General features: G+C 36.5%; 1 protein-coding gene and 1 pseudogene across 2 annotated transcripts; one reads left to right on the top strand and one right to left on the bottom strand.

Moving 5' to 3' along the window:
* Positions 1–3,705: 3,705 nt before the first annotated feature.
* Positions 3,706–4,290, bottom strand: LOC149153750 (uncharacterized). The gene has a single exon (XM_089443910.1). It carries the CDS (start codon positions 4,288–4,290, stop codon positions 3,706–3,708), a length of 585 nt encoding a protein of 194 aa, XP_089300036.1.
* A 5,006-nt stretch (positions 4,291–9,296) lies between these two features.
* LOC149153749 (primary amine oxidase-like) lies at positions 9,297–12,755 on the top strand (annotated as a pseudogene). The gene is made up of 5 exons (XR_016262609.1): positions 9,297–10,529; positions 11,410–11,523; positions 11,627–12,073; positions 12,168–12,265; positions 12,367–12,755. The product of XR_016262609.1 is annotated as a primary amine oxidase-like (transcript).
* The last annotated feature ends 1,280 nt before the right edge of the window (positions 12,756–14,035 follow it).

The following is a 14,035-nucleotide window of genomic DNA, read 5'->3' as shown; positions in this document are numbered from 1 at the left end:
GCACAGTAAATACCCAGTTAGAAGCACATGCATAATAATTCCAACCACTTGAACAAAAATACAAAAATATGTTCTCTTCAGATAAAAGTAGTCTAGACACATGCATCTCACCTTCATAGAAGTAATGGCATCTCCTTCAGTAGTTTGCATTCCCACCTTTGCATCAGTAGAACTAGCTGGTAGAATTAGGGTTTGCTAGGGTTTATGTTTCTTGTTGGCTTTCAGTTCCTTTCTGCAAGTAGGTTAATTTCCTTTGAGTTAGCTTTCGTTCATCGGTTAAAAAGCTTCTTCTAAGAGCTCATAAAAGTTGGCTTGAGCCCCTAGCGGACTTGTGCCAGCTGACCAAGTGACAGCTGCGGCAAGAGCTAGTACTTGTGCATACAGCACCGTCGCTTCCAAGTTTGTTACGAACTACCGGGTTGATAAAATTAGAGAAGGAAGCTCCAGGAGTTGTAGTATTATTGCTACAATACTGGAGCCCACCAAGTGGCAGCCAAAATAGCCTCATTTCAACAGAGGTCATGAAGCGGTTGGGCCTACCGACTACACCACACCCACAATCGTACAGTATCGGGTGGCTTCATGAAGGACGAGATCTCAAAGTTCGCCAGCAGTGCCGCCTTCCCTACAGCATCAAGCCCTTCACAAACGAGGTATTGTGCGATGTTACACCTCTGGATGTTTGTGATGTACTATTAGGCCAGCCATACTTGTGGAGGAGACATGCTGTGTATGAGTCAAGGCCTCGTGCTGTCAATATTTCTTTGAATAATTCATTATACAGGATACCAGAGGTAGCCCCACCTACTGCCACCTCTTTGATCACTACTAAGAAAGGCAGCAAGCTCATCTCCCAGACTAGGAAATTCATTTTCTATCTGATTCGCTCCTAAAGTAAGCGGAAGATCGTTGCTACATCCATGACCCTCGCGAAGGGTTCCTCCACGCAGCAATAGCAACAGAGGGATACGGTCATGAAAGAACACGTGAACAACTTCTCCTCACCTACAGGGGTACCACAAAAGCTTCAGGTGGGAAATAAAGTCTAGTTGCATCTGCAGAAAGAACACCTTACAAGAGCCCATTAGAAGCTCCAACCACACCGACATGGTCCTTACACCATTACCAAGGCTGTGGGAAATAATGCTTTGGAGCACAACATTCCTCCATTCCTTCGCTTGCACCGAGTGTTCAATGTGGACCATCACCGACCATGCTTCCCACCATTACTGGACACATCAGAGATTGCAGAACAGCTCACCAGAGACCCAGCTCAGCAGAAGCGTCCTCATCTTAGGGAGGAACTCAACGCAATGGGGATCATTGCTTCCTAAGGGGGGAGGAATGATCCAGGTGGATGTTGGTGGCCTCCCACCTATCCCATCTGGACCCCCACAACTGTCTCTTTGATCTTTTTCATTTTCCTTAATTGTAGCACAATTTACTATTTTTAGCAGTTATTTCAGGTCCTGAACTTCCGGAGCCGTTTTGAGGCCCTAAATGACGTTTTTTTTCAAAAATCTGGGGGCAACATCGGTCACATGGGTCCATGGACAAATGTTTCCCTGCCCAAAGTGGTAGTACTCGGATAGATCTTTCTAACGAGCTATTGAACGCGTCAAACGGAGATTGTATGCCAAAGTTACGCCCCCGGGAAATTGATGTACCAATTTACACAAACGGGGCCCACAATTTGGCGTTTCATCTTCTAGGGTTAGGTTTTGGGATGTGAAGCATTTTCCATTGTTTCTCAACAATAAATAGGCCTTCGAGCCTCATTGTAACAGATTTCAGAGAAATGTAGCCGCCACATCTCTTCTCAAAGATAAGCTACCATCGCCCTAGCTGGTTTATTTCCATTTCTGGTTGTAAGCATATTTCAGTATTTCTATTAATGAAATGAAGTATTATTTCCGATGCATTTTTGTGTATATGGTTACCTTTTTAATTTGTTGCATTCCTGTTTAAATCTGGATCAAGCATAGTCTCTATACCTTGCTGGTAATTGAGTTTGCTTACATGATCTCCTTGGTAGCGGGCTTGCCTCAAATCTATCTTGATCACTCCTTAGTGGACTTGGATTGCTGACTGTACCTGCATCACATGATTCTTCTTTTTGTTTTTGTTGCACATGGTTTTCTTTAATTTCCTCATTACTATATTCAATCAATAAAGGCATGTTCCACTCTTCATATCCTTTGTCTTCGTTCCCTTCATCAACCCACTCATGGAATACAACATCTCTACTTGCAAATACCTTGTTAGTAGATGGCTTAAACAATTTGTATGCTTTAAACTCACAACAATACCCTACAAATATGCATTTTATGGCCTTAGCATCTAATTTTTCCCTATTCTGCTTAGGAATATGTGCAAAATATTTTGAAACAAATAATCTTAAATGCCTAACTGTATGCTTAGAACCATATAAACCCTCGAATGGAGTCTTAATATCAAGGCTCTTCATTCGACTCCTATTCTTTAAATAAACTGTAGTATTAATAGCTTCTGCCCAAAAACCATTAGATAAGTTCTTACCTTTCAGTATGTTGTGTGCACACTCGACCAGAGTTATGTTCTTGCTCTCTGCAACCCCGTTCTATTGTGGAGTGTGGGGTACTGTAAACTGCTGAATTATTCCATGGTCCCTACAATATTTGATGAAGTTTCCACGCATGTATTCTGCCCCTTGATCTGAATGGAGAATTTTGATGACGTACCCTATCTGGTTTTCAACCATACTTCTGAATTCTTTAAAATATTCAAAAGCATGACTTTTCTTTTTGAGAAAATATACCCAGGTATATCTTGTCCAATCATCAATAAATAATAAAAAATAATAAGCTCCTCCTATTGACCTTGTTTGCATCGGTCCACAAATATCAATGTGCTCAAGTTCAAGTATATCTCTCTTTCTTCTAGTTACATTTGAGGGAAATTCATCCCTGTGCATTTTTCCAAGTGCACATCCTTCACAATCAACATGTACATTTTTCAAAACAGGAAGTCCATTAACCATACTTTGTTTTTGTAGCAGCGATAAGTCATGAATATTGATGTGTCTGAATCTTTGATGCCAAAGATTCTTTGTTGTCATGGTTGTTGAAGTTAAATCTTGATGTGGCACGCTTGTAACATTCAACTTATACAGGCCTCCAACTCGTATTCCTGATGCCACTCGTTTATGATGATCTAGCAAATCCTTTATGACACAATAGGTTTTATAAAATTATACCTTCAAGTTTTGATCTACAATCATAGAGATAGAGATCAAATTATTTTTAATACCCAATATGTACATGACATTCTGGATGTGCCTGATATTACCATCAGACAATGTCACAGGAATATCTCCATACCCTTTAATCTGGTATGCTCTGTCATCACCAAGGTAGTTATTAACACCACTGTTGGTCTCTTTAAAACTTTCAAACCAGTGCTTATTTCCTGTCATGTTAGTGGAAGCTCCAGAATCCACAAACCATGTTTCGGCCTCATCAATTTCAGTAGAGAGAGCAGAATCAGACACAAATATTATGATATCATGATTTTGATCTTTGTCACAAAGTGCCCTATATGTCTCTTCTGTATGTTTCTAGCAATGTGACCAGATTTACCATAGTAAAAACACTTGGTTCTTGAATCATTTCTGGTCGACAATATACCTTGGAAAGTATTTTTTTGGGGTGTACCACCACCTTTCTGTCATGCTCCTAGTTTCCCTCTAAAAGGATTTTTCTTCGCCATCAATGCGAGATCTGCATTCCGAGGCTTCAGGTTCATCTGCCTCTCTTCTTCTTGCATCAAGATCCTTGTCATCTCTTCAAAGGTGGGAGATTTCTCCCTCGTTGACAACCCTATAATGAACATCTGATAATCATCAGTCATACCATTTAAGGTAATCGTGACAAGATCAATGTTGGACACTTTCTCTCCTATATCACCCAACTTATCTCTCAATTCTTTGATTCGAGAGATGAATGCAACAACAGATTCATTCTCCTCCATTCTGATGGAGAGAATCTTACTCTTCAGGAACAATAGACGATTTGTATTCTTTATCTCATACAGATCCTTGAGAGTCCCCCAAATATCATTGGCAGACTTGCACTCTCTGATGTGAGGGATGATGATGTCCTTCACTGACATCTTCAGCAACACCTTCGCTTTGTTCTCCCTCTTCTCCCAATCTTGGATTGTTGCAGTTGTTCCTCCTCTGGCTGTAGTTGGCTTTGCTTCATCTCCATTTACAATTTCCCATGCACTCGAACCCTCGAGCAGTGTCTGCATTTGAACTTCCAATTTGTGTAGTTCGACCCATCGATCTTATTGCTCTCATTCAAGTACGCTTCTGTCATATGATTATTCATTGTGACATGATCGATCTATGGATCCACCATAGAATCCACAATCTCTAGCAATCGATAGAGACACTTTCAATTATAGAAAATAACACACACAGTAGCAATATTACTATGATCTTAGCGATCTTAATACACCAAAACAAAACTCACCAAAGGAGCGATCCCAGCTTCAAATGATCTCAATCAGATCTCGGCCTCAATGAACGTGACATTGGTAGAATTAGAGTAGAATTGAGATCTCAACCTCAATTCACAGGTCGAGCAGACTCAAATCTGCTCATGCAAAATGCCACACACCACGAAATCTCAGGGAACTGCACCAAAGCTTTAAAAAAAGACGACAGGCATGTCATCGATCTGAAAAATGATGTGATGATTGAATTCTACATTCTTGATAAACTTTATTGGCACATGAGGATCGAGCGAACTTAAAATTGTGCAAAAATTCATTTATAACAGGACAAGCGTGGCAATCCCAACATTCACATGTCTAAAGGTTGAATCCGCCAATCTACCATGTTCTCAACATACCAAGGCCTCACTGCACCAATCAACCGACCCGTTCGATCAACATCATTTCACTGCACCACCGATCTACCGTGCAATCCATGAATAGAGATATATAGAAAACATGACCACTCCAGCGATCTACCAACTCCTGCGTGGAGGCACCAACAGAAATTTCTTGGCCTTCAGGCTCTACTGGCATATATTCTCTCCACCGACAACTTTAGGCGATCTCAATGTCCATCTCACACATCGGCGATCCAACAATCTGCCAACAATCCACCACGATCCACCAACTCACCAATGTAGTATCCCACCAATAATTCAACGATCCACCAACACCAATTCAATTTACCAAGACCAACCCAACAATGAGGTATCAAAGCCGCACTTTTGGCCTGCGCTGGGGCCGATCATCGCGTTAATTTCTAAAAACTCCACGTTGTTCCAGATTTTTTGTTGTGTTGACTGGCGTGTAGATTAGGGTTCCATTCCGCGTTGTTCCATCTTTGCACGAGGGAAAAAAATATGCCTCTCTCCAGCCACCAAGCCTCCATATTTCAGCTACCAAGGTTCTTCAATTGTCCAGCCTCTAAGGTTGACGAACCAGCCACCAAGGCTCAACATAGGTTCACAATTCGACCACAAGGGCTCTCAGCCACCAAGGGTCCACACTGCCACTAAGGCTCACGATTTAGACACTAAGGCTTTCGAATCCAGCCATTAAGGCTTTTGAATCCAACCACCAAGGCTCTGCACTGCCACTAGGGCTCTCCAACCACCAGGGCTCAATTCTTACATTAAGGCACTCACTTCAGCCACTAGGGCTCAATTCTTCCACTAAGGCACTCACTTCAGCCACCAAGGCTCAAAACCTTTGATACCATGTTAAAAATGGAAGATAAAACTTATATTTTGAAACTAGCAGCTCACAGGTGAGAAGGTTGCACCTAGAGACTACCTAAGCAAAACTCTCTATTCATTAATCATAAAAATAAAAAATATATAAGTTTACATCATTTTAGGGAGATTAGAACTGACTTCTAGAAAATAGGAACTAATCCTAATCTAGGACACACGCATAACTGCGAAACAAACTCTCTCCAATAATACATATTCTCCATTATTTTCAACTCAAAACCGGTCTATTGATTTATTTTTAAAAAGAAGCATTCATCCATAAACATGTAAGTTTTACTTTTCAGTTTTTGAACAAGGTATCATGACAAACATTGGTAGCATCAACTACTCATAATGACATACATGCGAGGGTCTCCTTTTGACTCATTCAAAAGGAAGGATGCACTAATGTAATATAATTTCTCATCCAACAGATAGGTAGCGATAGCCTTTTGAATTTTTGTGCAACAAAGGAATACAATCTCATAGGATATAGGTTTTCTTAAAGGTATGCTGATTAGTTTTCACAAGAGAAAATTGTATGTAATTTTCCAAAAAAGGAAGGACAAAAAAATGATCTAGTGTATATGTACTAGTTTTTTGATATAAAGTAGCTTTTTGTTCCTTTGATAAAAAGAAGAAGCCATGTCTATGAAATCCATTTAATCTCCCACACTTTGAAAATTCTAGGCACTACAAAGATGAAGCATAAAGATGCCATAAAAGTCTAAATATTTTTGCTCTAAAATTCTTGAAGGAATTCCCTTAATATTGAGATTTGTCCATTTTTAATCATCACATCCTCATCCAAGTTTTATGTTGTCTATTGGGATGCTTCTACCTCTGCATTCAGTCTCATCACTTCATAATCAAGTCGCTCTCTTTCTTCCGGTATTATATCCTTGTCCTTTGAAACCTTGCCCAAGTCCTCTTTTAAGACTTCTATTTGTTTTAAACATCTCTGCAAGTCACCTTCTAAACCACTTATTATTTCATCCTTCCTTCCTAGCTGAGACTCCAAATCTGCCACCTTATGGTTTGCACTTCCAAGAAGATTTTACATCCTTTTGATTTCAGCCTTGGAAAGCTCTCGATTCTTCAAAAGCATTGTGACATTTTCTTGTAATTGCTCCACTTCAAGGTCTCTTGAACAAAGTTTTTCTCTCGCAAGTCTGGAATCAGAGTTTGGGCTTTGAGCTCATCTTGCAGTTCACTCAACTCCCAATATAGGTTCTCTAACTACCAATCTGAATCTTTCTTCCCATTCATGTTTAGCATGAGGGCTTCATTGCAAGCAAGAAGGGTGTTTTCTTTCATATGTGAAACTTGTCTTTGCAAAGCAACATTCTGCTCTGCAAGATCTCTGATTCTGTCCCTCAATCGCAATTCACCGAACTTGATCTTCTCTTGCTTATTTGACCTCCTATCCAATTCCAACTCTTTCTCTAAACTTGACTGGAATCCATTCTTCTCTTTCTGAGTCAACATAAAAGCTTCATTTGCAACATATCTTTCAGCCATTCTACCTCTGATTTCACAGGCTAAATCAAGAGCCAAATTCCTTTTCTCCTGCAGCAACGTCTTCACCTTTTGCTGCAATGTCTCTACAACAACAATCATAGACTCTGCCTTGTTACAACCTATTTCTCCTTTTCCACCACCATATGATGTTTTTGTTAACTCCGTCTCTTGCAACTGAGCTAGTTCCTCCTCTGCTACTCTTGCTTTCTTTTCCAACTCTTCTCTATCAGTAAATGTATGTGGAACAACATTTTCATATAAGGATTCAACCCACATGATTTTAAGCTTTTCTCTATCATCCTCTTCCTCTTTATTTTGCCCCAAATTCAGTGAATCTGAAGATTTTGATTCTTGTTCTTCTTCTTCACTGGTTCAACAATGGTGTTTCACAAGTGATGTTGCTGATGATGGAATAAGTTGTTGAAACACAACCTCTTTATCCTCAACAACATCACCATCTTTGATAATATTTGTAACAAAGGTAACATTATCCTCTACTTCACTTGGCAATGGCCTACCTCTTCTTCTTGGTGGCCAACAACATCCTAAATTAGTAGTATCCACCATATTTTGTTCACTATTTGAATTTTGCACTACACATTTGTTTTTACCTGAACCACATGATTTTGGTTTCAATCCAAAAATCTTCAGCATTGTGTACTATTTTACAAAAAATCGCTTCAACCACAACCTGCCAAATTCGTAAAAAAATCACTCCTTTCACAAAAGGCTAAAATCGTTGTTGGCTAAATGCTAAAAATTTCCAAGTTCAACATCAAACTTTAGAATTTTTTTCTTGTAGCAATAACTATTTATCTATGATTGATATAACCACAAGTTCTGAAGGGTATAAGTACCAACAAACTAACATACAACATTCAAAATTGAAAACATTTTTCAGGTATCAACTTGGTCGGCTTGCTTAAGCATTTTTTAAAGGTTATTATTATCTAAATTGGTCATGAGATGAAAATCCTTGTCTGTCTTGGGATCTTTGTCATTAATATCACCCTCTAAGCATTAACATAAGAAAGAAAAAACGTAGCATGTCAAGTCAAGATGTTGTTTGATGACATGTACATTTTTAGTAAGGTCATGATAGATTAGTTTGACAACCAATGTCATTAACATCAAGGTACATAGAGGGCTTGGTTCTCTTGATTAGATATACCTAGTACATGACAAAATCCATTGGAAACATTACAATCCCCCAATTCTGAAATTCTAAAAAACCAATAAGTTTGCTGGATTTTAAGTGAGATCTAAAATTCTACTTTCTCCATATGAAATCTAATAAGGTCGAAACCACTCTCAAACATCTTGAGTCATTTCATGGTAATGTTAAAAATTTAAATAAAAAGATGAAAATAAAAGATAAAGGAGAATGTAAATGTGATATGATATTGCTTGTGATATGGTATTACTTTTTCAATGAAACCCCGTGACTAGGGTAACATACTCCTTTTTAACTTTGAGTTAATTAGATCATGCCAAATTTCATTTCTTAAATAATTCTAGAATCGATTTGAACCTTCAACACATAATTAAAAAAAAAACAACAACAACAAAAACATTTAAGCATAATAACATGCTTCATTCAAACTTTGAGTCACGTGGATCATGCCAAACTTGGAAAGCTAAATAGGAAATGTCCTTTTCCAAATAATATTTACTCAAAGAAACAAACTTAAGCCACACATGGAAGTTGTGAGGGGATTAGCTTTAACCTTTTGTTTCGTTTTCTAAGCATGGTTGTAAGTCTTTTCTGCGTACCTTGAAATTGAACCATATTGTGAGGGGATCAGCTTTAACCTTTTGTTTCGTTTTCTAAGCATGGTTGTAAGTTTTTTGTTCGTACCTTAAAATTGCAGCATATTGTAAGCATGGTTGTAAGTTTTTTGTGCGTACATATGTCACTTCATGGCACGTTCAATTCATGTGTGTTCAATTCATGGTTTCAAACTATCAAGCTAGTTCAGTCAACACCTTCGCAAGAAGTTTGTGTTATTAAATATAGGTGGAGCGGATCACAGCCATGGAATATACTTATCTAAGGACTTTGAGAATATTCAAAAATGGGAAAGAGCACTCTCTTACTCATTTCTCTGCTACTAAGCTTCTCTGTATTTATTACTCATACTGCTGCTAAACATCGTCATCCTCTGGATTCGCTCACCGCGTCTGAATTCAGACATGTTCGTCGGCTCGTGCTCAAGTCTGAACTCGGCTCACACAAGAACTTAAGCTTCCAATATGTGGGTCTGCAAGCACCGCACAAAGAAGCTGTGTATAAGTGGAAAGATGGGTTAGCAGCTCTGCCTTCCAGAGAGGCCTTTGTAATTGCAAGAATCCCTGGGAAACCCATGAAGTTCTTGTAGATCTTACTGCAGCTTCTGTTGTATATGACAAAGTCTATCATGGATTTGGGTACCCCATATTTACATTGGAGGAGCAGGGAAAAGCTTCTGAGTTGCTTCTCACTTACCCTCCATTCATACGTTCCATCGAGGAGAACAGAGGTCTCGATATCGAATCCGTTGTTTGCGATACGTATTCGGTTGGATGGTTTGGTGAAAAGACGCAGGGCAAGAGAGTAATAAACATCCAGTGCTACTATACCAATGGGACTGTTAATTTATACGCTCGACCTATTGAGGGGATCACAGCGGTAGTAGACCTAGACAACATGACAGTTATTGGGTACAGAGATGACAAGAAAATTCCAGTACCCAAAGCAGAAGGGACTGATTACAGATTCTCGTCTCAGAAGCCGCCCTACGGCCCCGAAATCAATCCAATCTCAATAGAGCAGCCCGACGGACCGGCTTCAGAGTTCAGGGTCATATGGTTGAGTGGGCTAATTGGAAATTCCATATTGGTTTCGATTTGAGAGCCGGCCCTGTTATCTCTACAGCAGACGTGTTCGATGCAGAGAAGGGGAAATTCAGAAGTGTGATGTACAGAGGTTTTGTGTCTGAAATGTTTGTGCCTTACATGGATCCAACTCAGGATTGGTATTACAAGACATTTATGGATGCTGGGGAGTTTGGTGTGGGATTAAGCGCGTCTTCGCTTGAGCCACTCAATGATTGTCCTCGAAATGCTTATTACATGGATGTATTCTACGCAGGAGCCGACGGAGAACCAGTGAACATATCCAATGCGTTCTGCGTTTTTGAGAGGTATGCGGGAGATGTTTCATGGCGTCATACAGAAGTGTCGATTCCAAACGTCGTGGTAAGTAAATTTTCAAGATATTTCAAATATAATTGATGTCAAACTTAAAATATTGGTTTAATTATCTCTCAATAAGGATTTGTTTGTTGTTTGTCAAGTTATTTGTGATTTTTTTTTTTTTTTTTTTTGGCTCCGAGGAGGGTAACCCTAAAACATCTAATCCATCAATAACATCTAATCCATCAAAATTATTGGGTCTTTATCACTATTATAATAATATTTTTTTTCAAAATATACCTATATCTTTTATATATCTATTGGCACCTCTAAGATAGGTGCACTTATAATTAAATAAATATATAACCATATATAATTATAAATATATATATATATATAAAAGCCATGCATGTTTATAGATTTTAAAATTTATATCGTTGAATATTTCCAAATAATTAAATTAATTTTATTTTTGTTTTTAAAAATATAAAATTTTTATAAAATTATGTAATATATAATTTTTTTAAATGGAATGATTTGTGTTCTGTCTAATAATTTGTATAATTGAAAATAAATGTTCATATTTAATTGGAAGATTTAAAAGTGAAGAAAAATGTTTATACATCTACTTAAAATTGAAATTATAATTTAGAATAGTGTGATATTTTGTATTACATCCAAGGTTATGATGTTATTAGTGGGAATTGAACATGGGTAAGGAGGATCTTAATTATTTCTCCCAACTATCTAAGGTAAACCCAATTCTCTTTCACTCTCTCTCTCCATTTAAAAAATAATACAAATAATGTACTAATAAATGTAAAAAAATTTGAAGTCAAATTTAGACTAGGATAACTTCATTTGTTTGGTATTTCTCTACTTAATCACTGTATGTATTTTCTCTCTAAATTTCTAATTGTTTTATATGTCTAATTCTGTATAGATCACAGAGGTAAGACCAGAGGTAACATTGGTGGTGAGAATGGTTACCACTGTGGGAAACTATGACTACATTCTTGATTGGGAATTCAAGACAAATGGAGCCATCCATGTTCAAGTAAGTAATGTTCTAATTCTTTGAAAAAAAATCATGATGGTCATATCACATAAATGTATAACATCAAACTCATAAATTTCCTCTTTTTTTTTAATAACGACAGGTGGGACTATCTGGCATTTTGGAAATCAAGGGTTCAAGTTACACAAATTTAGATGAAGTAGAAAATTCAGAGATATATGGAAGCCTATTAACAAAGAATACTATTGGTGTTTTCCATGATCACTTTCTCACTTTCCATCTAGACATGGATGTGGATGGTATTCGTAATTCATTCGTGGAAGCGAAGTTGAAGAGAATGGAAGTTCCCCATGGTGAGTCTCCTAGGAAGAGCTACTGGGCAGTGGACAAAAAGGTTGCCAAGAGAGAGGACGATGCTCAAATCCTCTTTGATGTTAAGAAACCTGCAGACCTTTTGGTGGTGAATCCACATCACAAGACTAAAGTGGGGCAAGATGTTGGGTATAAATTATTGCCTAGCTTACCTATTGCTAGTCTTCTCTATTTAGATGATTATCCACAGATTCGAGCAGCGTTTACCAACAATGATGTAAGCCACTAACTATAATGTTTCTTCTTATTTTTTAATCAAAATCCATGTTTCTTATTTTATTTTTCATTAAAAAACCATGATTTTCATGTAGGTTTGGGTTACTCCATATAATCATTCAGAACAATGGGCCGGGGGAGTGTATGTGGATCAAAGTCGAGGTGATGATACATTAGCCACATGGACCAAAAGGTGAACATTACATCCTTGCTTTACAATTGAAAATTCAACTTTTGTGTGTGTGTGAGAATTTATACTAACATTCATATAATTAATGTGATTATGAATAACAGGAATCGAGAAATTGAAAAGGAGGACATAGTTCTTTGGCATACTATGGGAATCCATCATATTCCTTGTCAAGAAGATTTTCCAGTGATGCCGACTATATCTGCATCATTTGAATTGAGACCTGCCAACTTTTTTGAAAATAATCCCATTCTCAAATTACGACCTATATCTTCGACAATGTTGCCAAATTGTACAAAAAAGGATTAAGTTATTTATTTCAAATTACTTTATATCTATATTTAAATAAAAGTAGAAATAGTACAAACTTAAAGATTAAATAACCATTAATCATCATGATATTTTATGATGATTAATGAAGAATGTTTAGGGAATTTTTATGATCAATAAATTACTTGGATATGTTTGTAAGCATTAAAATTCATTTCTTTATGACCTAATGTTAGATGAACATGTCGTGCATTGTATTGAGTAATATTTAAATTAGATATCAATAAAAAAATTTCATCACTGATTAAAGTGAACATTGTCAAATCCTTTCCTATGTGTGTGTGAGATTTTAATTGAAATAGGTTAAAAATACATTTTCAATGCATTTAAATAGTTTTTTTCTTGGTAGGTTAAATAGCTTGAATAATTTTTATAACTATTAATTAAATTTGGTTATAAAATTATTCTAAAATTACAATATTTTGATATTTAAATTATACTTTTGAATGTATAAATGGATTCCATCTTCTAAAAATCCTATGAAACACTTAGATTATATAGAGTCAACAACTCAAATTCACAATTCCAATAATTTCTAATGAAAATTTGAACAAAATATACCGAGGAAAATCCAAAATATAAAATGTATAAACTCCACTATATTTTTTTATCAGGGATTTTTTTTTTTTAAAGGTTAAATGTTTCTTTTCCCAACCTAATAGATTTGAATTGTATACATGATTTACCTTTTTAATGTAGTATTACAAATTTAAATATTCTTTTGATTATCAACATAATAGGAAAAACATAATATGCTTTACATAATATTTGCCCCTAGCCCCACCGACATATTATGGTTTCCATAATAACTCCTTACACACAAACTCCCACCATCATAATGAGTGGTGGGGGGCGTATTGTGGATATTATACCCAACATATTATGAGGTTAAGGATAAGCATAGATTTTATGCCGAGTATAATATGCTTGTCATCATACCTCCCTCCACCTTGACCCTCACATAATGAAAATTGGGTAAGAGATATTATGCCTAGCATATTATGAGGTTGGAGATGGAAAACTATTACGAAAAAATAATATGTTTGGAATAATATTTTATTTTTATTATTACTATGAACCCCTTTGAATTTCCTATGATTTCATAACAAATTTGAAACAATTTCAATAAAATTTTGTGAAATTATTTGTGTTGATATTTGATGAACCTCATTAAATAAATTCATCCAATAATAAAATTTGGAGAACTTTAAATTTAATCAATTTTACTCACCAAACTCAATAACGTAACTTTCAATAATGTATATATATTTTTTTCAAATAATAATAATAACAACATTAATAATTACTCAATAATAAATAAGCTTGAACATCTAAATCTCTCCCATCCATTACTTTCTAAATCTCTTCCATTTGTTACTTTCAAACCAAACAAAAACATCTAAATTTCTATCATCCTTTACTTACTTTTCACTCACTTTTCAA

This window comes from Pinus tabuliformis, chromosome 9 (genome assembly GCF_031772625.1).
Source record: "Pinus tabuliformis cultivar Carrire ecotype Pingquan chromosome 9, CPIR1, whole genome shotgun sequence".
Classification (NCBI taxonomy): domain Eukaryota; kingdom Viridiplantae; phylum Streptophyta; class Pinopsida; order Pinales; family Pinaceae; genus Pinus; species Pinus tabuliformis.
This window is presented reverse-complemented; position numbering and strand designations above follow the sequence as displayed.

Excerpts from the sequence above, each read along its gene's own strand:
- LOC149153750 (XM_089443910.1), bottom strand. The coding sequence starts at position 4,290 with ATGCAGACACTGCTCGAGGGTTCGAGTGCATGGGAAATTGTAAATGGA.